Source organism: Meleagris gallopavo, chromosome 8, assembly GCF_905368555.1.
Source record: "Meleagris gallopavo chromosome 8, MGAL_WU_HG_1.1, whole genome shotgun sequence".
In the NCBI taxonomy this organism is placed as follows: domain Eukaryota; kingdom Metazoa; phylum Chordata; class Aves; order Galliformes; family Phasianidae; genus Meleagris; species Meleagris gallopavo.
Genome location: NC_139411.1, coordinates 33,334,769 through 33,359,082, shown reverse-complemented (window position 1 = coordinate 33,359,082; position 24,314 = coordinate 33,334,769). Strand labels below are relative to the sequence as shown.

At 42.2% G+C, this 24,314-nt stretch overlaps 1 protein-coding gene across 3 annotated transcripts in view; it reads right to left on the bottom strand.

Moving 5' to 3' along the window:
* Positions 1–6,035, bottom strand: part of MGMT (O-6-methylguanine-DNA methyltransferase) — a 146,179-nt gene extending 140,144 nt beyond the window's left edge. For 2 of the 3 annotated variants that reach the window (XR_014884917.1, XM_085230271.1), the window contains exon 1: positions 5,898–6,010. Coding sequence is in view for 2 of the 3 variants with exons in the window: in XM_085230271.1 (XP_085086397.1) it covers positions 5,898–5,925 (28 nt within the window). In the remaining variant the exon portion in view is untranslated. Of the gene's footprint in view, positions 1–5,897 lie in introns of all 3 variants that reach the window. The other variant, XM_085230273.1, reaches the window with a different exon arrangement.
* Between the last annotated feature and the right edge of the window lie 18,279 nt (positions 6,036–24,314).

Genomic DNA, 24,314 nt, shown 5'->3' with positions numbered 1-24,314 from the left:
TTGGGATTTCAGGAGTTTTCCTCTTTACTCTCATAGAATTCCAGCCTGCAAAGCACACGCAGTGGCAGCACAATGATGAGACCTCTAAGATTCATAAGAAGTATTTTTCTTAGTTCATCAACTTTTAAATAATAAAGGAAGATTCTCCTTGAAAGAAAAGTCCTAAGGATCCAGAGAACTTAATACTCTTTGGTTTTGGTACTAAAATTATAAAAGAGCTAATATATCAAGTCAGTATATGAATAAAATTCCATATGAAAACATTTAAAGTACATTAGATTTTTGGTCAAGATGAAAGACTGAAAAAAACTCAAGCAATCTATTCTAATTGGGTTCCCATGGTAACTGTACAATTGGGTTTTTCAGTATAACATCCCAAAGGCCCAATGCACACTTGTAAAATATACTTCAAACAGCCTGAATTGTTTTTACATTACAGCACTCCCAGGAAGATCAATTACTATACATCCCCACCCTAACTATTAGTGGCAGGAGATGTTAACACTATTGGCCATATTAACATAAGTCATGTAAAAACACCACGTATCACCATCATTATAAAAAACTAATTACACACTTCAGATTCATCAAACACGTTCTGAGTAATAAACCTATACTAGTCTTGTCACGAGATCATGCTTACTGAATGTTAGAAATCAACCCCAAATATATGCCAAACCATTTTGCTTCTTATATTGATTTCAAGGATAAACAGAATCAATCATTAATAATTACATTATAAGATGACCCACAGGGTTAATCATATTCTTAGAAACTCTGACTATGGAATCAAATATAGATGCACAAAGACACAACCGTGCAGCATTCCAAAGCAGGCTGTATGTATTACCAGTCATAAAAAAGGAGGTGTACTCACTAGCACACGACTAATGAACTGGTGAAAAGAACAGCACTGTTATTTATTCTGCTTTTTTTAAAAAAGAAAAGCACAAACATCTATTAAGGAAAGTTACTCTCTGATTGACCACCTCACCGTGTTGGTTCTCAAATTCAATCTCTGGAAATGCAATGCTGGACGTGGGCACAGCTCACCCTCCAATGGCCCGACCTCAAAGCTGAAAAGCAGTGATGCCCCACACCCTCTGCAAACAGGATCCAAAGCCTGCCAGTTCAGCTACACTTCCAGGAATAGATAAATAAAAGAAAACCCAAGATCAGTTTGAATGAGGCTAATCTTATCTCTCAGTCAACCAACAAGGAACCCTAGCATTTCATGGACAGAAGGAACATCAGCAAATAACCGGAGCTATTTTCATGCAAGGGATTTCCCTTTTTCTCCCCGCCCTTTTCAGGACATTGTATTTAGTCACACTGAACTTCAGTGAAGCAAGACAAAGGGGAAAAAAGTTGTTTGTGAATTGTTTTTCCAGGGCAGCAGTAACAGTCTAAAAACATCCCACCACCAAAGGTGACCCACGGCTCTCCAAGCAGTTGTGTATTTCACGGGTATTTTTAGATGCAGAACGCCCTACCTTGTGATTTTATAAAGCTAAATTGAAAAGTTTTAATCGTTTAACTGGGCCTTAAGTTTACTTTAAGTGTTTATTAAAAAGTTTAACTAATTAACAGACCTTCTGCATGCTCAAATACACAAACAACCCAAAATAATTTCACTGTTTGCATTGTGCCGACTCATTTAAAGCAGTCAGATAACTAAAATATTATTGGAATGCTAATTATGCAGCTGCAACACTTACAAGACAGCATTAATGCTCGCTCTCTACTAACAAAGAGTAGACCAGAAGCCCATCTCTCCAGCATTCCACCTTCACTAAGAGCACACAGCAAGCACTTAGCGATTGATTCACTTGTACACCATCCCACCCCACAAGATACGGGTTTCAAAGCTTCCCAGTCAGAAGTAGGATTTCTGAATGCAAAAGGAAACACCCGAAGGTCTCAGCGTTCACCCACTTGCCTTCTGAACCCAAACCTAGCATCCTGATTCCAACACCACCACTCAGCTGCACCCCGTGCAGTGCACACAAGTGATCTGAACTGCCACCTGTTGCTCCTTTGGATGCCACTTGCTCCTGCTCTTTAAGAGGCAGAATTATTCTGTCTTCCTTTGACTCAATACTATAGGTCCTCTATCTATAGTAACAAAATATGCTATTTTGCTTAGAAAGCTGAGAAGAAAAAAAATCTAAACTTTATACCAATAAAATCCCATTTTTGTGAGATTAACCTTAAGTGGGATCTATTCAGATGAAAATACATCCATATAATTGAAAGTGTTGAGCAGAACTTCAGCTGCAGGTTCAAATTTAAGAAGTGACTTGAAAATGTACCTGAAATGGTTTCTATTATTGAATACACCATAACACAAAGCAGCACATAGTCCTGACACATCAGGTCAAGATGCTTTTGCACTGTCTATACAAAATAATAAATAAGCAAACTCCTCGAAAAGGATTAGCAAAAAGCATCAAAATCACAGAACCATAGAATGACCTGGAAAAGGCCCACAGTGCTCATCCAGTTCCAACCCTCTGCTGTGTGCAGGTCACCAACCAGCAGCCCAGGCTGCCCAGAGCCACATCCAGCCTGGCCTTGAATGCCTGCAGGGATGGGGCATCCACAGCCTCCTTGGGCAACCTGTTCCAGTGCCTCACCACCCTCTGGCTGAAAAACTTCCTCCCTAATATCCAACCTAAACCTCCCGTCTCGGTTCAAACCAAAGTGGTGACACACCTCAAAAAACTAAATCAAAACAACTAAACTCCAAAGCCACACGAGCTTTATTTGTCTTCAAATACACTCCACTTTTTATAAACAATAGTTTTGAGCATACAAGTAGGTTATAGTATCAGCACTTTTAAAATTGCATATTGTATTTTGGGAAAATATTCCAGTACAGGCTTGATTTGTTTTTATAGTTGCTGTTTCTCTACCTGTCTGTTGAAATTAATGCTGGCCAAGCACAAGAATGGATGGAAAAAAAAAGTAACAGGTTTCTCTCCTGCATTAGGAAGGATTTGCTCATTATACCTTCACACAAATTAGCAAAGCTGAAGCTCTCGCTAGGACACCTCTGCTTTTTTAATTATGGCATTAATGAAAAGGTCTGCAAGAACAGCCAAGATATGCACCGAAACCTGTCACTGCCTCAAAGATTTCAAGCCTCCTAAAATTAAAACTTCATCCTACCTTTCCCCATTAGTTACATTCTCTTCACCAGTCCAGATACCTTATGAACACCCAGTAAACTAGAGAATTGCACAATCCGTCAATAAAGTAAGCGTATTTTGAACTACTGTCCATATGACTCAATTTGTCAGTAAAAACTGCCACCAGCGCTGCGCTTGCAGAAAAATGTCCATAAATGCATTATTGCGACTGGCAGATCGATGTCCATAATAAAAACAAATAGATTTAACAAGTGCTTGCTTTTACGAGTCGTGCTATTGGTGGGATGTGCATTTGGCTTCACCCGTCAACTATGGGGAATGGGTAATACAGGCCAGGTTAGGCACTTGCTGACTCCACCAGTGTTACAAACAGGAAATTATTCCAACGCAGGAAATCTTTACAAGCGTTAGGCTGAAGACTAATGCCTTCAGGATGTACTTAGAAGTTTCACACGTTCAGAATTCAACATATTGTTCTGTGAAATATAAAATGAGAAGCGTTGCAGTTATTACAAAATGCAAGGCTTTCTGTGGAAAATAAATGCAACTCAGGTCAGCTAAATCCCAGCAGACAGCTCACTATGTCCTCAGGTTGATGTAAACACCAGAAAATACAACCCAGAACCTGAAGCCTGCTCCCACAAAGTCAGTGATCACATATAGCACGAGGGCCATCACAGCAGGAATGAGGCCTCAGTCACCACAAAGGACAATTCCATCCCTCGTATCAGAGATGAAGGGCAGGGCTCACAGGGAAACTCTGCAGTCGATGCTCAGAACATGGCCAGGTAGAGCAGCTGGAATACTAAGGCTGAATTCATCAGTTGTTCTCGTTCCCCCAAATTCCAACCTGCATGCTGCCATAGAAAAGAATACTACACAAACAGCTCTCCACGATTCCAACATAGTCTCCTTTGGATTTTTTAAACTACTGTTCCTTCTAATAAAGTTTCCCATCACTGAAGTCAGTTTAAGCAGAATTTCTTCAGCACAGCCTTTCCATCTTATCCACGCAACGAACTTAATACTTTTTCTCCACAAGCCCTTGAATTAGCCATTCAGGGAAACCCCGATAACCTTCCCAAAGGGCACGAGCTTCTCCTTCAGGCTACCATTCCTTTAGTGATGCCATTAACTGATTCTCCACATACGTTAAGCATTAAGCAGTGGTGACAAGTTAATTACAGAGTTATCAAGAGATAAAGTAGTCACGGTAACACAAGTTGCAATATAACTACAACAGTTTCCTATAGAGCTTCTGTTCAGTTGCTGGTGTAATTGGTGTAATTAACTTGTCATGGATCAGAATGCAGATAGGAACTGCTAAAGCCACCATGCAAGCTCACATGGGTACATCTTATTTCCTCTGAAGCTTGAGGCTTTGGGTGGAGCTGTCCAGATGTGCTATGCTCCTGTTTAAAAACAAAGCAAACAAAACTTTTTACTTGGACATTTCCAATTCTGTCACACAAACTCACAGATCATTCCCAGAACGCAAACAACTGGGCAAATTCCTGAGAACTGTGCCTCATTACACATCAGTAGCCTGCACTACAGGGACATGTAGGGGCCTTTGCTCCAGAGGAAATAAGCTTCAGAAAGCATCTTTCTTTCAGAAAGATGTCAACTGTGTATAAAGGAACATTAAAGATTACACAAACTGGAGAGATGGACCTGTTTGAGCCCTGCCCTAAAATGAACACCTGGCATAATAACTTGGGTTTAAAACAAGGCACTGTGTTATCTGTGTTCAGGTTCCAAGCCTACAAACACTAATACAAAACTCCAAGGGAGGCTGCCCCACTGTCACCAACCCTTCAGCTCATGGCACCATGCGCAGCCACAACGGCCCAAACTTCAACCCTCAGGAACTTTTCCAAACTGGCAACCACGTGCAGGAGGGTGGGCACAGCTCCTTCCTGAGCTGAAGGACAGCCCACGTGCAAGGCAGAAGGAATTCCTAACACAGGAACTGCCTTGTGCCTATCATGGCTTCCTTCAGCTGTGCACACATGGATGACGAAAAGCCCCGAGTCAGATCACAGAATCACACACAGAATCACAGAATGGCTTGGGTTGGAGGGGAGCTCAAGGATGATGAAGCTCCAAGCCCCTGCCACACGCAGGGCCACCAACCTCCACATTTCATAGCAGCCCAGGCTGCCCAGGGCCCCATCCAACCTGGCCTTGAACACCTCCAGGGATGGACGGGGCATCCACAGCCTCTCTGGGCAGCTGTTCCAGCACCTCACCACTCTCATAGGAAAGAGCTTCCCCCTGACATCCAACTGAAATCTTCCCTCCTTCAACTTAAAACCACTTCCCCTTGTCCTGCTTTTATCTACCCTTACAAAGAATTGTCTCCCTTCCTGTTTGTAGGCCTCCTTTAGGTCCTGGAAGGCTGTAATTAGGTCACCGCGCAGCCTTCTTTTCTCCAGGCTGAACAAGCCCGGCTCCTTCAGCCTGTCTTCATAGGGGAGATGCTGCAGCCCTCTGATCATCCCCCGACCAGGGAGGCGGTGCTGTGACTCAGTGTTAGAACACGGGCAGGGCTGCGAGGCCAGAGCCGCCCCGTGCCCAGATCGCAGCTTCTCGGCTGAAGCGCGGCTCTGTCTGCGCTGAAACACGCTAGAAGCCAAACCTCTGCACCAAAACAATGTTTCCTCTCCAAAAGCTACAAGTAGGAAGGGCCGCGGATGCAGGAAGCGAGCCGTCCTCCTCGCTCACTGCACACACACAACTTACAGAGATACCGAAGTTGCAATGCAGACATACGACGCTTCCGACGACTCACCGCCCCCGGCCGCACCGCCGAGCTCCCAGCCCGCCCCGCAGCACTGCCCGCCCCGGCTCCTCCTCCCACCGCCATGCGGCCGCCATCAGCTGGGCCCCGCGGTCCCGCACAGCCTTACGGAACACACGTGGGGCTCGGAGGGGCGGCGGCAGAAGGAGAGCAGGCCCGGGAGCGGCCTCACCTTGCGGGCCCGGCCCTCGTGGGCGCCGATAGCCTCCACGCTCAGCTGCTCCGAGAGCCGGTCTGGGCCTCTTTGTAAACGCTCCCCCCAACCCCACGGGGGCCGAAAGGTGCTGAGTTCTGGCTGCTGCAGCGAGCTGAAGCACGAGATTTGCTGCGCGGCCGAGTTCGCCGTTTAAAGCATTGCCTGCGCCTGTCCTTTGCTTAGTGCCGGTGTGCAGGCGAGCAGCCGGCCCGCCCCGCTCACTTTGCAGGTTTAGAAGTTCTGCAAACCCAACTTCTAAAAGACAGCACGTGGAGAGGAAAGCAGAGCTTTGTTTCGCCTCGCAAAAGGAGCGCTGCTCAAGTTTGCAACTCTCATTTTCCACCTAAAGATTTTTCTTGCTGTCTGAAACTTACACCTGAGTTACATCAGCAAAAAAATTTTTATAGTGGTGCTGTAGGATGCAGAAGTTATCACAGAATGGGGAAGTGGAGGAATCCACGTGGGAAATAACAGAGCGGCTTTAAAAAGTCATCACAGAACCCTGGCAATCTATTTTTTTTTTTTTTTTTCTCCACAGGAAGTGAGTGCTGCAAATAAAATAGCACTGAATGCCTGTGTGTTAAATCTGGCTCTAAAAAATGACAAAGTTTGCTCCAAAATGCCGAAGTTTCTCCAATGCAACTGAAGATACCCTTGGAATAGCTGCACCTGGGGCAGACTTGCAGCAGGGCAGTTGTTAGCAGGGGACGTTGAGGAGCCTGTTTTACCATCTTTGCCATCTACCTAAGCAAGGTGTTGGCCAAAAATCTCTGCACATCTCAGAGTAAAAGTGTACGGTGTTTCCATCCCGTCCTGTTAACTGTGACTTATGGACATAGCCATTTAGATACTAGGAGGAAGTTTTTCACCCAGAGGGTGGTGAGGCACTGGAACAGGTTGCCCAAGGAGGCTGTGGATGCCCCATCCCTGCAGGCATTCAAGGCCAGGCTGGATGTGGCTCTGGGCAGCCTGGGCTGCTGGTTGGTGACCTGCACACAGCAGCGGGTTGGAACTAAATGATCGCTGTGGTCCTTCTCAACCCAGGCCATTCTGTGATTCTGTGATTTAGAACAAGATAGAAGTGATCCTTGTGATCGGTGAAGGATAAATTGCAGTTATTATAATTTGTTTAAGAAAAATAAATCTCTTTATATGAGCAGTTTCTCAATGCCTTTAAGAGGCAGAGAAACAATATTTCAGTTAAAGGCAAATGCAGGAAAAGCTATTCCATCTTTGTGATAACTTACAAGCATCTGATTTTTTTATTTTCTGATTTTTAAACATTCAAAATTAATTTCTGCTACCTTTACAGTAACCTTTGCTAGTGAACAGATTACTCAGACTTACTACGTAAGCAGTGCTGTATGCTGTCAGGAGAAAATGAAGCTTTCCAGCATTTTTAATGAAGGTCGGATTAACAGTAAATGAAAAGGTATTGCTGTGGTGTGCCCCATACAAGTGCAATGGCTTATGTGAAGATAGTCTCATCTCTAAATGAACAATCTCTTCACGTCAGTAAACTGTGGGCTGGATGGGATACCCAAGGGATAGTTATTATTTTAGAATGCAAATCTTAAACTTGGATCCTTTATTTTCTTTTTCCCAGATGTTTTACAATCTGGTATTGTGATTAAAAGGAAGGAGTGTGGAGGTTTTGTAAACCAACCATTCTCAAATTCAGTTTCAGTGGTTCTCCTTGCTATAACAATTGTCATTTCTTTGCCTTCAGGATGCCAACATAAAGATGAGCTCTTCGGGTCAGTCTGTGCTCTTCCAGTTGAGTAGGAGCGGCCTATTGACCGTGGGCATGGTAGTTGTTAGCACTGACAACAGCACTGCTTGAAGAGAAAACTTAATTAGCACTGAATTCCCTGAAGGACTGCTTCCCAGTAGACTGTGAGTACGTAATGTCACTGTATAATTAAATACTTACAGATTTATGCAATCTTAAAACATATAGGAGATTCTCGGGCACATCCACGTAGGAGATGTGAGTAGGCCTGAAGTCCCTTTACCTCTGCTCTGTGTATCTGAGCCATGATGGGAGGTGTATATAGCTGCTTAATGCCTGAAATTGTGTCCCTGCCATATTCTCCACTTCTGGGGTTGGGTCAGGTGGAGTGAGTCAGATTGTGCTGGCACCTACCTGATGAGAAGCGAGTGACAGGAGAAAGGGTAAAGCAGGATATCTGCATTCGTTTTAATTAACAGCCTGAGGTTCATTAATTCCTTCCAGGTATTAGTGAATGTTTACAATTTTAAGTGCTTTGGAAATTTCAGTCTGGTATCTTATCTCTTAAAAATGAACTTATTTTACTTTGAAAATATTATAATGCCAGATTAAAGGGAAACAGTGCTAAAGTGAATGAAATCACTGCGCTATTTCACATTTCTGAAAAGTAGCCACTTCCTGAAACTTTATGTGGAAACCTCCAGAAAATACATATAAATCTTTTCTAACTCCCCTCCCAGGCTGATCTCCTTATTGCCTGAAGCATGAAAATTGATTATCTTTAATATGATTTTAGTTTGCATTATAACAGGTTTGAATAGGGAATGTATAATGTCCGGACCCTCTTAAAGCCAAGCATTTGGGGGTTTGGCAGTGAGTCCACAACTTGTCTGTTTGCAGTATAAAGAAGTGTAGGAATTCAAACCTCACCGTGTTCTAACCTAATCAAAGTGTCATATTCTTCTGTTAGCAAATGATGCAAGCAGGGTACTCCTGAGCACTTGCACTCTGCCCCAAGAATTACAAACGTCTTATTCAAATCTCCTCTAATCCCTCAACTGACCAGATTTTAATCTTTATTATTTTACCGGCATAATTCCAACCACTGAACTTTTGAATTCCCTCCTAGTCTGTCCTTTAATGGATAGGAAATTTCTGGGAAGACTATTTCTAATTAGATGTATCACAGGCCAATGATGAGAGTGTCAATAGAAGATTTTTTCTGTAGATTCTGGCCTGTTCCTACTGCTTTACTTGTATATCTTGTAAGGATTCCTTCTAAAATTATCTTAAATTATCTGTAAGTGCCACTGGTTGCTAATTTTTGTGCTAGGAGTCTCTAGCTTCAGCATGACGCATCCAGTTCACTAATAAAGCTTATGGGGCATGTTTCTTAACACCATATTGTAAGAAGACAAAAGTTTTCTAACATGTTTTTTGAATCTTGTCATATCATAGAATCACAGAGTCATAGAACCATAGAATAGTCCGGATTGAAAAGGACCACAATGCTCATCCAGTTCCAACCCCCTGCTATGTGCAGGTCGCCAACCAGCAGCCCAGGCTGCCCAGAGCCACATCCAGCCTGGCCTTGAATGCCTGCAGGGATGGGGCATCCACAGCCTCCGTGGGCAACCTGTTCCAGTGCCTCACCACCCTCTGGCTGAAAAACTTCCTCCTAATATCCAACCTAAACCTTCTCTATCTCGGTTTGAAACCATTCCCCTTTGTTCTGTCACAATCCACCCTCGTAAACATTCATGCCCCCTCCTGTCCCAACTCCTTATTCTTCATTCAAGGCATTATTTCTGGGATTCTTCCATGATTTGTTAATAAGCTTGCTGAATATGAGATACCATTCATTTAAGATGTCGTGTTCAGGTACAAAAAAATGTTTTCCCAAACTAAACCCACTTCTGTCTGCAGTTCAGTTCACAAAGCCCTTCTGGTGTCACCATGTGAATTTTCTTCTAAGTAAATCGAAGCTCAGTCTGATTACAAAAACTTCAGGGTGACAGAATGTTCTGAGATGGAATGGAAAATTTTAAGAAAGGAGATTTCATTACAGGCCTCAAGATCAGAAAATGCTTGTGTCTGGATTAAATTTCTCCTTAAGGAGCAACCTCTGGAAGCATCCACCTTCAGCAGCACCTGCTGGGGAAGAGTCTTGGGCACTGGAGCTGCCATTGCCCTCCTGTTAGAGGGATGCACAGCCAGGTGGAGGCTCAGGGAAGACATCCTATTGAAAACTACTGGCACTATGGACCTCATTTGTAGTTCTTGAATTTTCCCCCAGAGGAAATAGTCAGATTGGAACAAAAGCTTAATATATTTCTGTCTCTGTGTGTCTGTGCCTCATTGAGTCAGAATCTGACCTGGATCACTGCGCTCGTGACCTCCCAGCTTGAACCTCCTCATCTGTGAGTAAGTGCAGTAATTCACCTTTGTATGATTTCACTTCAGTGAGTAAATAAGTGTTGCTTTTCACTTTTGTAATCGCCAGGAGAAGTATAAAGGCCGAACAAAACCAGAAACTCTGTGATTTTTGTTTGCTGGGATGCTTGCATTTTTCCAACAGCAGGGATGTGTCCTGCAAATGTAAATATGTGTGTGCAAAAAGCATGCTGAATCTGGTTTCAGAATAGGTTTTAGTAATAGAAATCGTATCTTCTCTCAGACTTTTGTTTGCAGCATGTTGTGAGAGTTTGTCTTTATATTTTAATTGGTGTGAAATGCTGAGATGTGCACACCTGGGTTGCTGTAAGTGGAGCACGTGTGTGAGTGGGCAAGCATTTCCAGGAACTCTGAAAAGAGTTAAATTTTGATGATGTGGGATATGAATTCTGGGTTTTTCATGGAGAGTGAGAAATGAGGGCTAGGGGTTACGATAGAGGAGGTGTGATTTTGTGGGGCTCATTCTTCAGTCTGGGTAGGAGCAAGCTGAGCATTTGAAGGTCTCTTTGTGGCCAAGTACAGAGACCTGAAAGAACCACTGGTGATAGCAGATCATTTCCTGCAGCAACTGAGATAATTACGGAACCTTCTTCTTGAATAAAGGAAGAGCATCTTCCTTGCAAAAAATAAAAAATAAATTGGGATGTCTGTGTCTGTGCAGTGTATTTCCACACTTCTTGAAATTTGAGGGAGTTCAGATAAAAATCTGAGGCTTTTAAATCCCCACTGTCATTCAGTTAGTTTGTAGCCACTGCTAATGCAACTTCTTGTCTCCCTCTTCCCCCAAATATGATCCAAGCCTATTTCCAGCCTGAAAGCACAGAACCAGCTCTAAAATAACACAACATGAAAAGTAAGCTAGAAATCCGGATATATTGAGTGGGAATACAACTAGTTCCTGCGCTGGGAGAGGAAGGAAATTGGTTAGTTTGAAGTGGAGAATTACTGGTAAGTTAAGAACATGTATTTTAGTAGGCAAACCATTTTCAGTAGTTATGAAGAAGCTTGGCACTGGGAGAAATATGATTTCCTGTAATCAAGGTGCTGGGAGTTGTTTGCCAGCTACTAATGCCTTTAGGGAAATCTTAGTAGCAAACCATGTAAATGAAAGGGATATTAGCAGAGATTGGCTTCATTTTCTTTTGGGCAAAACCATAAAAAGTTAGGGTGTTTCATATACCCTACGTTGGCTGGTTTCGTTATCTCCTGGTTGCCTTATTCCAGAAGTTGCTGGAAAATGCTGTGATGATATTAAGCTAACCAGTAGATCTTTTATCTGTTGTGCTGCAGAGAACTTGTGTGGCAAAAAGGCTTATAAATGTTAAATAAGAGAAATTTTTGGTCAATAAGGCCACTGATAAATTTTCTATTAAATTAAGTGTGTCTGGAGTCTTATATTTAATGGAGCTTTCACTGCTGTTGCCAAATTCCGGTGAGGCTCAGGCATTTCCAATAATTATTACAGCAAAATTTAAGGCACGTATTTTTTCCTATTGATATATTAAACATATTTGCAATAGAACGTGTCCTCCAAGTGGTCAGGTTATGTATCCTGTTTAGAGATATGCCCATCTTTGCAATCATCGTAAATAGTCTGAAAAATATTCTTAATAATTCTTTGCCGTGAATGAAGATTCCTCCTCACATCTCTTCCTGTGCCACGGGTAGGTGAGGTTGCCAGCAATTATCTGTGCCACTGCATTCACAGACCTCGCTGCATCAATTACTTTGTAGGGACAGAGTTGCTCCCACATGAACCTGTGCGTTTACCGGGAGGCACTGGAAATTAAATCATTTTAATTCCTTTTGGTCTTTCTAGCCAAGCTGTGTTGGCGTGTGTAGGGATGTGTGTGTGTGTTGTAGAATCGTCTACTGTAGTCTTTGAAATGAATCCACTTGAAGTTGGTACTAACCTGCCTCTTGCATCAATGGAAACGGATATTATGATTGTTGTGTTGAAGCGTGCGCTGAAATGCATTGGGAGTTTGATACTATTTTTCAAACTCCAAATAGATAATGTCAGAACATTTCTGAAATGGGATACTAACATCAAGATATACTGCACCAATCAGCTAACATCAGGCAAGGTACGGTGTAAAACTGGGCATGTAGGAGACTACTACAAAATTTCCATTTTCATTCCCTATGTCAACAGCTTTGTAACTTACCTAGCAGATTGTTTTATGCTTTCCAGACATATTCTCAGTAGACTACAAACACTACATTCAGCTCAGCCTTCAGAACCCAAAGAATTAGATATGCTGTAGTTTATGAAATGGATGTTTATGAAAGTATCCTTTGTTTGAATTGCTCAAAAACCCAACATGAATTCAAACTTTGACAGCGTAAGCAGAAAATAAGAGGGCCATAGTGATCTCCCAAATGTAGCCTTAACTATTGAGGTTCTCATATTGAAAATGCAATTTTCTGTCTAGATGTTTATGAATGTCTTCAAATTCCCTTTCATAATAGCCCCTTTCTGACAGGCCTTTTTCAACTCTGAAATATGAGAGGAAAGGTTGCTGCAGAATGTAGTATATACCATTATAGGAGGTACACCTCTGTCCCTCAAGCCAACAGTACTCTTTTGGAAGTCAATGATGATATATGCATGTGTAGGAGGCTGCAGAGCCTAAGATCCACTGCAGAAAAGCAGGATTCTTTTACCGAATATCCATAAGTTCAAATGCTAAAATACAGTGTGACACTTTAGGGAGTGTGTCTTTGTAAAATGCATGACTTCTGTGTGGTTTTATAATCTGTGTGCCTAACTCCAGCCTTGTGTATCTTCAGAGTGCTAGTGAGCCTCATCATGCAGCTGCCAAAGAACAGCCAAAGCTTTTAATATCAAATTGCTCTCTGCAGGTAGAAATGTATCTCATGGGTTGCAGAGTCCGTGCTAAAGGGATCCGGTTCCCCTGGCCTGCCTGCATGTGTTAGCAGCTGGGAAACAGGAATGGGTGGCAGCAACTCCATCAGAAAAGTGGGTACAGAGCACACACCAGCTCTGCTCACATCATCCACGTGCTCTACTGGCTTTCTGACTGTGTAAAACATGTTTTGAAGCTGATAAGAAGGCTGCCACTGATTTCACTGGGCTTGATGTCGTGTCAGTGGATCACAAAGTGTTTGAGAAATGAATTGTTGTTCACAGATTAAAGTGCCTTTTTTTTTTTTTTTTTTTCCTACACTTCAGGTTAGCTGTATGGTGCAAGAAAAGAGAGATGCACACGTGTCAGCAACAACGTACTCATCCTTGGGTTTTGGGGAGTCATTGCATGAGCATACTGAATGCCACAGAAAATCCAGGAAGGCCATAGACAAGCAAAAAATATACAGTGTGTGGGTTATTTTGTCATTTATGAACTTGTGTACATGGTAGATTCCGGCTCTGTCGTGGACTGCAGTGTGACAGAACTGACTTTTATATGTTGGAGATATAGCAGAATAGTGCTTATTTGCCTTATTGCCTCCCGGAGTGTTGAGAAAATGACTTTCTTTAAGGGGAATGCTACTTTGAAGATGGATTCAAGTTGCTCAGGTACTTGGTAGGAGATAGATATGGTCCAGCAACAGTATGCAACTAAGGGCTCTGCTTCCACATGTACATTGACAGAGGCAGATCTATTCCGTGTTCAGCTTCCTAAATCGGCTTAATAATACACATTAAAATACCAGCTGACCTGCAACAGGAGAAAGAAAATTTTTGTGATATTAAGCACCTTAAGATGAAATAATTCCAAGTTAACCTGCAGCAGCTTTCTGGTGTAAGCAAGTCCCTAGATGGTGAAGAGAAGAAATGCACACCCTGGAAAGGTCAGGCATGCGCTGAAGCCTCCTTGAGCTCCCAGTTGACATAAATGAGATGTGGGCAAAGGCAGCAGCAGAGCTGCTGAGTATTAAGGGAGGGAGTGTGCGAGTCAAAAGAGAGATATAATATTGCTATTTCTGATAGCACTGTAAGGTACCAGGAGTCAGGGCTAACATGCGACTGCACTGTGTCCTGTATTTGTTTAATAGTTCCTAAATTTTGCTCTGCTCTCGGGCTGCCTCCATCAAAGCACTGTCATCTGCTGGCTGTTCTGAGCTTTAGCCAGCCTTTATAGAAGTGCCAGAGAAAAAGCAGCATCGTTCAACACGGTATAATGTGTAAATAGTTTCATACTGACATGGAACAAGCAGTAGAGAACATTTAGATTAGAGTATTGTTTCAGCACTGGACAAATACAAATGTTTCTCCCGAGTCTAAGGATATTTTTAATACTGCTTTTCAGATGTTCTTTTATTTTCCTTGAAACCGAGAATGCATTCTTCCCAGAATCTTTAAGCTTGCTCTTTTATTTTTTTAAGGGCATCCTGTCAGTTTTTAAATACAGTCTTTTCATGTTGCCACCGCGCTGCTTTGATCTGCAGATGAGAACCGATGAGATGCAGCTTCCTTATTGCCGGGCTGTGCCAAGAGTTCCAGGAGCCTGCCACCATCCCAAGCAGGGTAAATCATCCCGGCAAGACTTTCCAGAGCAATCTTTTCCCATTGCCTGCAAAGCAAAAGGCCCAGCACAAGCAACAGCATAAAAGTGAACGTAGAAAAAAACGTTGTTCAATCAGCTTGTTTTATTTATGTAATGGTTGCTGTACAAAAGGATGGCGATGGCACCATGTCCGTTGGGAGCCTCTTCCTTTTTCCCTGCTGCCCTCCTGGGGAAGGAATTCATCTGAAAACACAGCACTTTGAGTGCCTTTCTGAGCCTAACATCCGGAAACACGTGAGTCCCGTGAGGGGAAATGGGCTCTTTTTGGTCAGTTCATGCCAAATTGCACAGTCGTTGGTTGGAAGAGGTAGCCCAGCATTTTTCTCAAAATACCCAATTCCTTCAGGTTTTGTCTGAGGAACCCTTTTTGTTTAACTGCCACTTGAATTCTACAGCATGTGTCAGGGAATGAGTAAATAACGCACAATTCCTGCCATGGGATCAGCATACTAATTTATGGCCAGATCTGAAGCCTTTTCCCAAGGCAAAATACAATTAAAGTCAGGCAGAACTTGGGCGGTGTGAGGACTTCGGTTTTGATCAGTGAATTTTACTTTTCTTCATTTTTATTACTTTTGAATAGTAGTAACCATGTTTCTCTTGCTGGTGATTTTATATTGTCCCGGGTCTCGAATCCCTTGCACTAAAGACCTAACCTCTCAGAACCCAATCTTGTACGATGTGCTATCTAAAGAACTTAATTTTTATTGGGATAACAAGTTTAAAAACATATACTTTTTAAGCACATCCGTGACATTTTTGTTAACCTGGTTCTAATGGTGAGCTGACAGCAACAGCAAAGGATGAAATGCGAAGAACAGGCTGAGATCTAATCTGGCCTAACTCATTGATTCACTCCCCGACCTTGGGTGAGCCTTTTGACCTGCCTATGCCTCAGTCAACTCAGCTGGAAAATTGGGTAAAGAGCAGAGCCTGTTAGAAAATCATCTTCAATTTGAGCAAAGATTTTCCCGGAGACCCAAAAAAGTGAGTGGAGTCATTTTGTACAGACATAATTGATTGCGGCCTGCACAAGAATAACATCCTGAGCTGTGGGATGCAATTGATGACATCTCGTTCGCCGTGTGGTGCCCAGGTGGTCTCTGCTAGGCCACTTTTCATGTGTCCAAGGCTGTGTTTTCCCTTCCACAGTCGTGCCTGTCCTCGTTAGGAATGTGGCTACAGCACTGTGCTGGTCCAACAGAGTACTGTGGAGTAATTACTATTCCTGTTCAGTTCACAGTTACTGAACTACATTATTATCCCCTAGATTTATCACAAGCTAAAGTGGCATCACATGCTGCTGTATCAATAAAACATAAAAATAAAATCAGGTCTCTACCCAGAATTCACACGATGTTTTACAGCATTCCCTTGCTCTCCCAAGCTGGGTTCCTTGCCATCAGCCCGTGAGCAGGGCTGCCTGTAACTACACAGAAGAGCCAGGCTGCAGCCCCGAAGCTGAGTCCTGGTGCCAGCCATGCCGTGCTCAGAGCAGGAGCAGCAGTGCAGGAGGTGTGCAGCGCCCGGAGCCGTCCGTCCGTCCCTGCCTCAGAGCTGGGGCTGCTGCTGCTGCGGCCCGAGTGCCATCAGGAAATGCTGAAGTCATGTGGATGGAAGCCAAGGGCATTTAAATGGCATGTGGATAACCACTCGAAATTGGCAGCATGTGATCAGCCTCATGCACAAAGCTCCATACTCTCACGAATTTGGCACTGTTTGTACTGGGCAAAGGCCAACATCTCTTGTGTGTGCCAGCATGTTTAAACTATCCTGGACTTACTAATCTATTCTCCATGACCCACGCTGGAAAAATGACCATTTCCTTTTCCCAATTCCCACATCTGCTATTTGTTTTCCTCCCTTTGCCTTCCTAAGATTTGGGAAGGAGTTCAGGAATGCGCAGCACTATTCAAAATGAAGCTGACCTCAGATACTGATGGCATTTATCTGACAGTACTCAGAGCTAAATAGTTAAGGGGAAACCGTCATGTTTCTTCACTTTCTCAGGCATATTTCTAGGCATTTTCGAATTAAAAAAAAAAAAAAAAAAGCAGCAACAGGCACTATTTTGTTCCATAACGTTAGCTGGCTGTATGGTAGCAGTAGGAGGGACTGGGTATTTCCAGTGGAAACTAGTAAATCCTGCAGTGCCAGTTAATTGGCTCTGTCATTATCCTTCCATGAAATGTTCTAAGTTTTAACATTAATATTAGGTGCAAACACCTACAAAAAGTCACTTCCACCAGTCCAAATGAAATTACTATGTGGGAATGACATTTATGCTGGAATAAAATCATCACTGTGTCTCGTATAAAATAATATGTATATATATTCTGCGTTAAGAAAAATCCCAGTCTCTACTCACTTTAAAAGTGTGGGCGTAGAGGAACAAAATGAAATTTCACTTGAAAATATTCAATTTTATGAAAGGAATTATCCAAAAACATATGTTTCATTACAGCGGGCAAAAGACCCAAATAGCAATGAAATGTGAGAAGCTGTAGTGGCAGATTGAGGATAAAACGCGGTCAGAATTTGGAGAACAACACAAAATGTTGTACTACAGTTTTGTTGGGATGACTTAAATTGACTTCACTGGAACAAAGAGTTCACCCTTTTCTTTTTCTTTTTTTTTTTTTTTTTGTTTGTTTGCTTGCTTATTTGTTTGTTTGTTTGTTTGGTGCATAATGCATTTCTCAGTGATGCTTTTTGATCTGAATGAAGCACTTTTAAATTTTCTTAGGCATCCCACGTGCACATAGATATATATGCACCCTTGAAAAAAGAACAATGACAATCACATCTTGGAAGAGATAAACTTGTTAAGAAAGATTAACAGGAGATTTAAGCAACAGGGTTACTATGGCTCACGTCCACAATGACGCTTTTATGCCTTTATTTTAACAAATCAGTTGAAGTTCTGTGTTAAAATAGAAATTGGAGGCTAAAAATGGGATCTAGGCCTACTGCTGTATATTCCTCTGGGCTTACAAGGCTAAGCAGAGGTCCAGGAATTACCAACAAATATTTGTTGAGTTTTATATCAAGAGCCTAAAATAGAGGCATAGTTATGAAATTAAAGGGAAAGGAATTTAAAACGAGCTGAGTATTCTCTCTGCAATGCTGTACTTGAGCTTAATAACCAAGAGTGAGGAGCTGAGTTTTTCTAAGTTCTCATGCACATGGTCCTGCCAGTAATTAAGGATTTGATGCTAGGAAGGAGGTGCACAGCTTCTGGCATGCCATGTGCCAGCTGCTCCTTCACAAGGCCATGAGCAGGAACCCATATGCACTCTGCTACTACCACTCTTCAATCCGTTTTGCTTTTACTTCTGTACAGATTTCCCCGAGTACCTTTGTTTGAGGTTATTTTTCTCGAGATATATTACATTGCGTTTTTCCAAGCTGAGCGTCAGCTGTCACCATTCAGTAGGAGGCTGTACATTACGCATTGAGATCGCTTCTGATCAGCTGGGCCATCAACTCCAGCTATTGGAACCCAAAGCCAGAGATGAAAACTGCCATTGGTGTCCAGAGCCCACCCTGTGGTGCCCCTGCTGGGCTGGTCCTGCCCTCTGATATCTGTCCTGCACGAGCTGCCTCTTTGTTGGTATCTTGGCATGGCTCACACTGGGCCCAAACTCAGCATTTGCTCTTTCCAAATAAGATAAGATTCTCTTTTGTGTTCATGGGCTGCCAGAACAACAAAACTCAGTGCGCTGGTGGAATGACTGCCATTGTTATGGGCCAACGCTGGATAATTTCAAAAGATATTGCATGTCCACGCATCCAGAAATTCTAATGGCAGTGGCAGAAAGGCATGGCTTGTTCCTTCCATCAGGAATCCTTACATTTTTAGCAAAACGTCAGACGAATACACAAGAGTTTGAAAAAATAGAATGTTTTTGGCATAGTGTTTAAATATGGAATTATTCCGTGCAGAATGAAAGGCAGAAATCTAGTGGCTGCTGCTATCAGGTGATCAAAACCCATTGCTTTGAGTTGAAAATGCATGTAAATAGCCAAACTAAGGGAATAATTCCCTTCTCAATGAGGTCAATGGCAAAGCTCCATTGGATTTCAATAGCCATGAATTACGGACAAAGAGAAAAAAAAGTGGTTATTTGTAATTGTAATTGACTTAGTTTGCAGTGACAAAGGTGCCACACGGAGGGAAGGTGTGCATCCTAATTGTCTTCTCTCCTTTGCTATCGCTAGGTTTAACTGTGACTACCCGTAGGTCGGTAATATTTTTCTTTCACCTGCTGGGACGCTTTGCTATGCGTGTTAACAGCACTACAATTGCAGCAGGGACAGTCCTGGCTGATGTTCAATTAGATTAAAAGCAGTGATTTTTTTAAATGCTTTTGTTGTTCTTTTTGACGTCTGGGTGGTTTTTTATTTCTTTAAGGATACGGCATGAAATTCATCACAGTAAGTGTGTTCTTTTATATGCTGGAACAAAGAGGGTAGAGAGAAAACTGGTAAGTCTTTCAGCATAGTTACAAAAAGATAGAGGAAAAAAAAGAATTTAAATGGTTTATTCTCCTTTCTGTGTTTAGGGGAAATGTTTGGAGTGACTGCCTTTCAGCTTATCAGCTAATTGAGGAGGGAATGGTAGCACAGAAGCACTTTTTTGTTAGAGAAGTGATTAATTGATTATATGTTGTTTCTTCAGCAGTTACGTGATATTCCCCTGTCAACATACTTCAAATCATTGTGTCGGTGTGAACGCACAGCACCTTTGCTGCTTTCAAAAGCAGATGTATGGGGTCCTCCTGTCTGGCCGGCCCATGGACCCGTGGCTGTGCCCAGGGCTTTCCAGGAGTGTTGGCTGTGTCGGGAATGCCGGAGAACTCTGCAGACAGGAGACTGTTCCATAATTAAACTCTGTGCAAAATAAAGGGAGATCTTCATCACGCTCTTTGTATTCATATCAAATCTGTTGCCATGGGAGCTAGCACTGAATAGCAAGGTAGGCAAAATCAGTAATGTTACATCACGTTTGCCCTGTAGCCACTGGAGGGTCCCTTAAAATAAAGTCGCCTTTTATCTTTGCTTTCTGAATAAACATAAAACTAGATTTTTAGTGCAAAATCCTGATTTCAAGGTTATTGATGCCAGACTAAATTAATACAGTCTGTGCGATAGCATACAAAATCCCCAGCAAAACCAGGGCTACTCCTGTCTTTTGAAAGCTTGACATTTGTTTTTCATCATGAACTTAAAGGTCACCAGCTACAGATGAATCAGGATACCTGCTTGAGTTTACATTTACATGCATTTTATTTTATTCCCATGTGCACTTTTTATGAGATCCATCACTGGAATAAAACTGTAGCTCTCTCTTATTATCCGGGTTTGATAAACTAGAAGAGTTATCAACCTGCTGCCTTTAGGAACAGACGAGTTGTCTTCAGCACATCTCGCTGCAGCTGCAATTCAGTTTTCTTTACTGCTGGGCCTGAGCAGCCCCACTAATTTCAGCTGTTAAAAAAGTGGCTCTCTGCTCCTCATCTGTAATGCTCCAACGTTTTGTCATCCTGCTCACTCCCCGAAATGATGGCACCGTCAAAGCAGCTGAAAAATGATTTGTGTGCATTGATGCTTGTTTAATTCTTGTTTTATTTCTAGAGATGAAGATGCAATTAATCAAAACGCAGGTTTCAGAACTTCCAGTGATTCTAAATGCCTTCTTCGGACTTACAATGAATGTGTCCCATGTCTTCTGCATATGAATTTTTGTTTTTGTTCAGGCTAGCAAGTGACCTGTATTGCTGCACAGATTTTTTTGAAACCAAATAACATTTTATATTTTTACCAAAATACCTGTGGAGCTGACAGAGCATGATGCATTCATTTTCCTTGATTTTGTAGTGAGGGAAAAGGCTAGCATGAATAATTCAAAAATAATGCTGAGACTGTTAAGATTTAGTACTGGAGAGGTCATCACAGTTGGGAGAATGAGCTAGGAGACTATTACTATTCCACGATCTTTGAATCTCAAGGTGACATCATTATTATTTCTCTATATCTATAATGTGGTGCTGCAACCAACTTATTGCAGTGTTTCTCATGTAGGGTAGAAAGATCAATTACATACAGACCTCAAAATGTGAACTATAAGCATAGTGTCCAATAAAACTGTCATTAACAGTCACCACAATTTTAACTGTATGCTTCCAGGTCAAGCTGTCTTAAAAATGATAACTGACATTGAAAGGTTGAATAAAGAGCACTCACTCCAACAGGAACAATTCTGTACCCAAATAAGTTTTCATTAATCAATTTGCTAATTCCATTCTTGAGTTTACAAAAGTCTCCAATATTGCATCGATCCGTGTTACTGGTTCCGTTCCGCACGTTCACAGACAACCTGAACAAAACAATCATCATTTTTCCACACGATCAGCATCAACAGTAGTATTGTTGAATGCAGATAAAGCATCCCTGAGCAGTTTGATTTAATTTATTCCCGTCTTCGACAAGAAACTGGGAGATACTATGGAAAGTATATCTCAGTAGAGTGTGTTGCATGACTTTAACTGTTACCTCACCTCTCTGTGTGCTTTAACTCCTCTATCCATGGAAGTGTGCATCTCCCAAAGCAAACAAGTCCCTGTGGGATATGGCAGGAAGCAGCCGGCAGGACTTTGGAGCAGTCCTTGATTGGCTGAGTGCTGCCTTGTATGTTTAATTAAGCATTCATTTCCCTTGGAGAATATTCCTCAAGACTGTAACTCTTCCGGTAAACACTTTTCCTACTTGTTTTATTTTCTCTTTGTAATTTGAGTTTGAAAGATAAATACATTGGCTTTCTTGAGGAAATTATGAGAGAAAAAAAGGGTTTGTAAGCCACCTGTTCTGAACATCGGGATGCTTTGATATGAACAGCATTAAAATATTTCTAGCAGATCTTTGCGAATCTTTGAGGCAGTGATTTTCCCTTCTGTTTTGGAGGAGCAGCCCCTCCGCTGACTTCTTAGTTCTTCCCTGTTCCTGTGTTGCTCAGGCAGCCCACTCCTCAGCTGTTGGCTTTGGATGGCCAGCAACTCCTCCCAGAGTTTGGGTCTGAACGAGCTTGGGGGTCTCATTTTCTAAATTCTGATCTGATTTCCCTTGCTTCTTTGAGCCAGATTTTTTTTACAGCAAGGTATAAAAGTATTAGTATGACTAAGTAAATATGTACATGGAACAGATAGGGAAAACACCATGTAAAAATGAAGATCTTTATTTTGCTTACAAGGCCTTCAGGTGTGGCTAGCAGGAGAGCAAGGGCCAGCTGGCAGAGCATGGGCTCCAGGTGCCCAGCCATGACACCAGGCATGGTCACTGGAATGGAAATGGAATAGACCGGGAGACATTTGATCCTGCAGCAGGAAAACTAAAACAACTGTGAAACAATGTCTCTCTAATGATGGCAGGAAAATTAAAAAGAGAATAAAGCAGTGGTTTCCTAGTTATAGCTTTCTTCCTGTTCAACCAAACATTTATTTTAATTCTTAGCATTTGGAGGAAAGCCACATGACTTCAGCTCCACTTCACCCTCACCATGCAGTCTTAATTGCTATGTTTTTGTCAGCCTACTGCACATAATGATGTTTGCCATCTGCAGAGAGTGTTGTCCAGAGGTGGCTGTGATTAACAAACGCGGCCCAGTGTACCGCTCTGATGTTCTCTCTGGAAGTGTCAGAAGCTCTGAGCATCACCACCTGGTTGTGTAGTTCCTGGTGAAGAACTAAGAGCTGGCCAAAGAACTGGAGAGATTAGGGCAAAAAAAAAAAAAAAAAGCACAGGTTGTGGCAAAAGTATTGTGTACTTCTTATATATTGTAAGTGTTATACATATATAAAAGTATCCTGGCAGCCAGTTAGGGTTCTTCCAACTGAACGTAGGCTGGGGAGCCTGCAGGTCAGGAGTCAATTCCAGTAGTTTGTCTGCACTGGCGTTTTGAAATCTAATATTACTCTGATGGGTGTGAGAAAGGATCCTGGAAAATTTCTGCAGCCAGGTAGGTGACCTGAGGATTTCATATGGGTTGTTGCTTCACCATGCATTGTGCTAAATTTTGCTTGGGAAGGCAATTTAGCTGAAGGCGATCTTCACTGACATTTTAAAAGCGTGATAAAAAGGTAATAGTCATTAGACTTTGTTGACAAAAATGAAGTTTCTGAAGCAGCAAGTAGGGAGGAAATCATCTGTATGCCACAGAGCTTGGGTTTTCATACTATGTTTTGAAACAACACTGTGTATCTTTGCGGAAGGAAATATCAGTGGGTGCCTGAGCCCCAAGTCAACTCCAAGCAAACGCTGAAGTAAACATTTTCAATGGGTTCTTTGTTCATCACTACCCCTAACAGAAACTCAGTTTTAATTAAAGAGAAGTATTGTAAAATGTTGAAAAACTACAGTGAGAAACAATTCCTTAGCATGTTCCAGTTACCTCCCACATAAACAATTTCTGTGGCCAGTGGTCAGCTGAGGATGTTAGCTTGGTATTCAGTTGGGAAAGAAGAAGAATGTGGCAAAACAGCTCAAAAGAGTCATTAAAGCCTGTTTATCCTTAAATAAAATGTACAAGCCTGTTCATAACACGGAAATGCAAAGTACACCGTTGAAGGAAATGTAAATGTAACTGCAACTATTTCATTTCATGTGAGGTTTATGTTAGCTCTCCTATTAAATTTAATGGGTTGCCTCATGAGAAGCAGCTCATTAATATGAATATGAAGAGCACGTTTCAACCTGCAGACTAAATAATGATATGTGGTCTTTTTCCTCTGGTAGATCTTTCCTCTTCAAAAATATGAACGAATGTGGTAGGAATAGATGGAATCTGGGGATGAAGTGCTGAGGTGGGAAGCAGAAGGCCGCATTTTTCATTCAGCTCAGTGTCATACACTTCTGATGTGAACCTGAGCAAATCAATTATCTCCTGTTTACTTTGGTTACTGAATCAAGTTAAATCAACGGACAGTGTAATACTTCACTTATTGTGAGGCTAAATAATTTTAATTAATTATCGGGGTTTGGATTGACACCATGGAGTTGACTGACATGCCTGGAGTGCTGGGTGGTGCTGAGTAGGGATCCAGGGCTGGCTCAGGAGCCCAGCAGCTGCCTTGGTGTGCTGGGGACAACTTGGGTCAGTCTGGGTGGGGGAAATGCTTTGTCCAGCTGCATGACTGTACTTCTTACAGCTTGGAGCAAGCATACCCATTGCAATCAGGTACTGCAGCATGGTTGCCCCGAGAGAGGAAGGAAAGAGACATTCAAAGTGCCTTTATCCCCTCTGGGGCAATGGGGAAAGGATAGAGTTGCATGGGTGAAGTGTTTGCAGGGCTAGGGTTGATGTTGGATTTAGTTCCAGGAAGTTAGTACAGAGGAAAAGAAAGCTAAATGAGCAAAAAGCTTTAAAAATGAAATTGAAAAATTAGCCAGC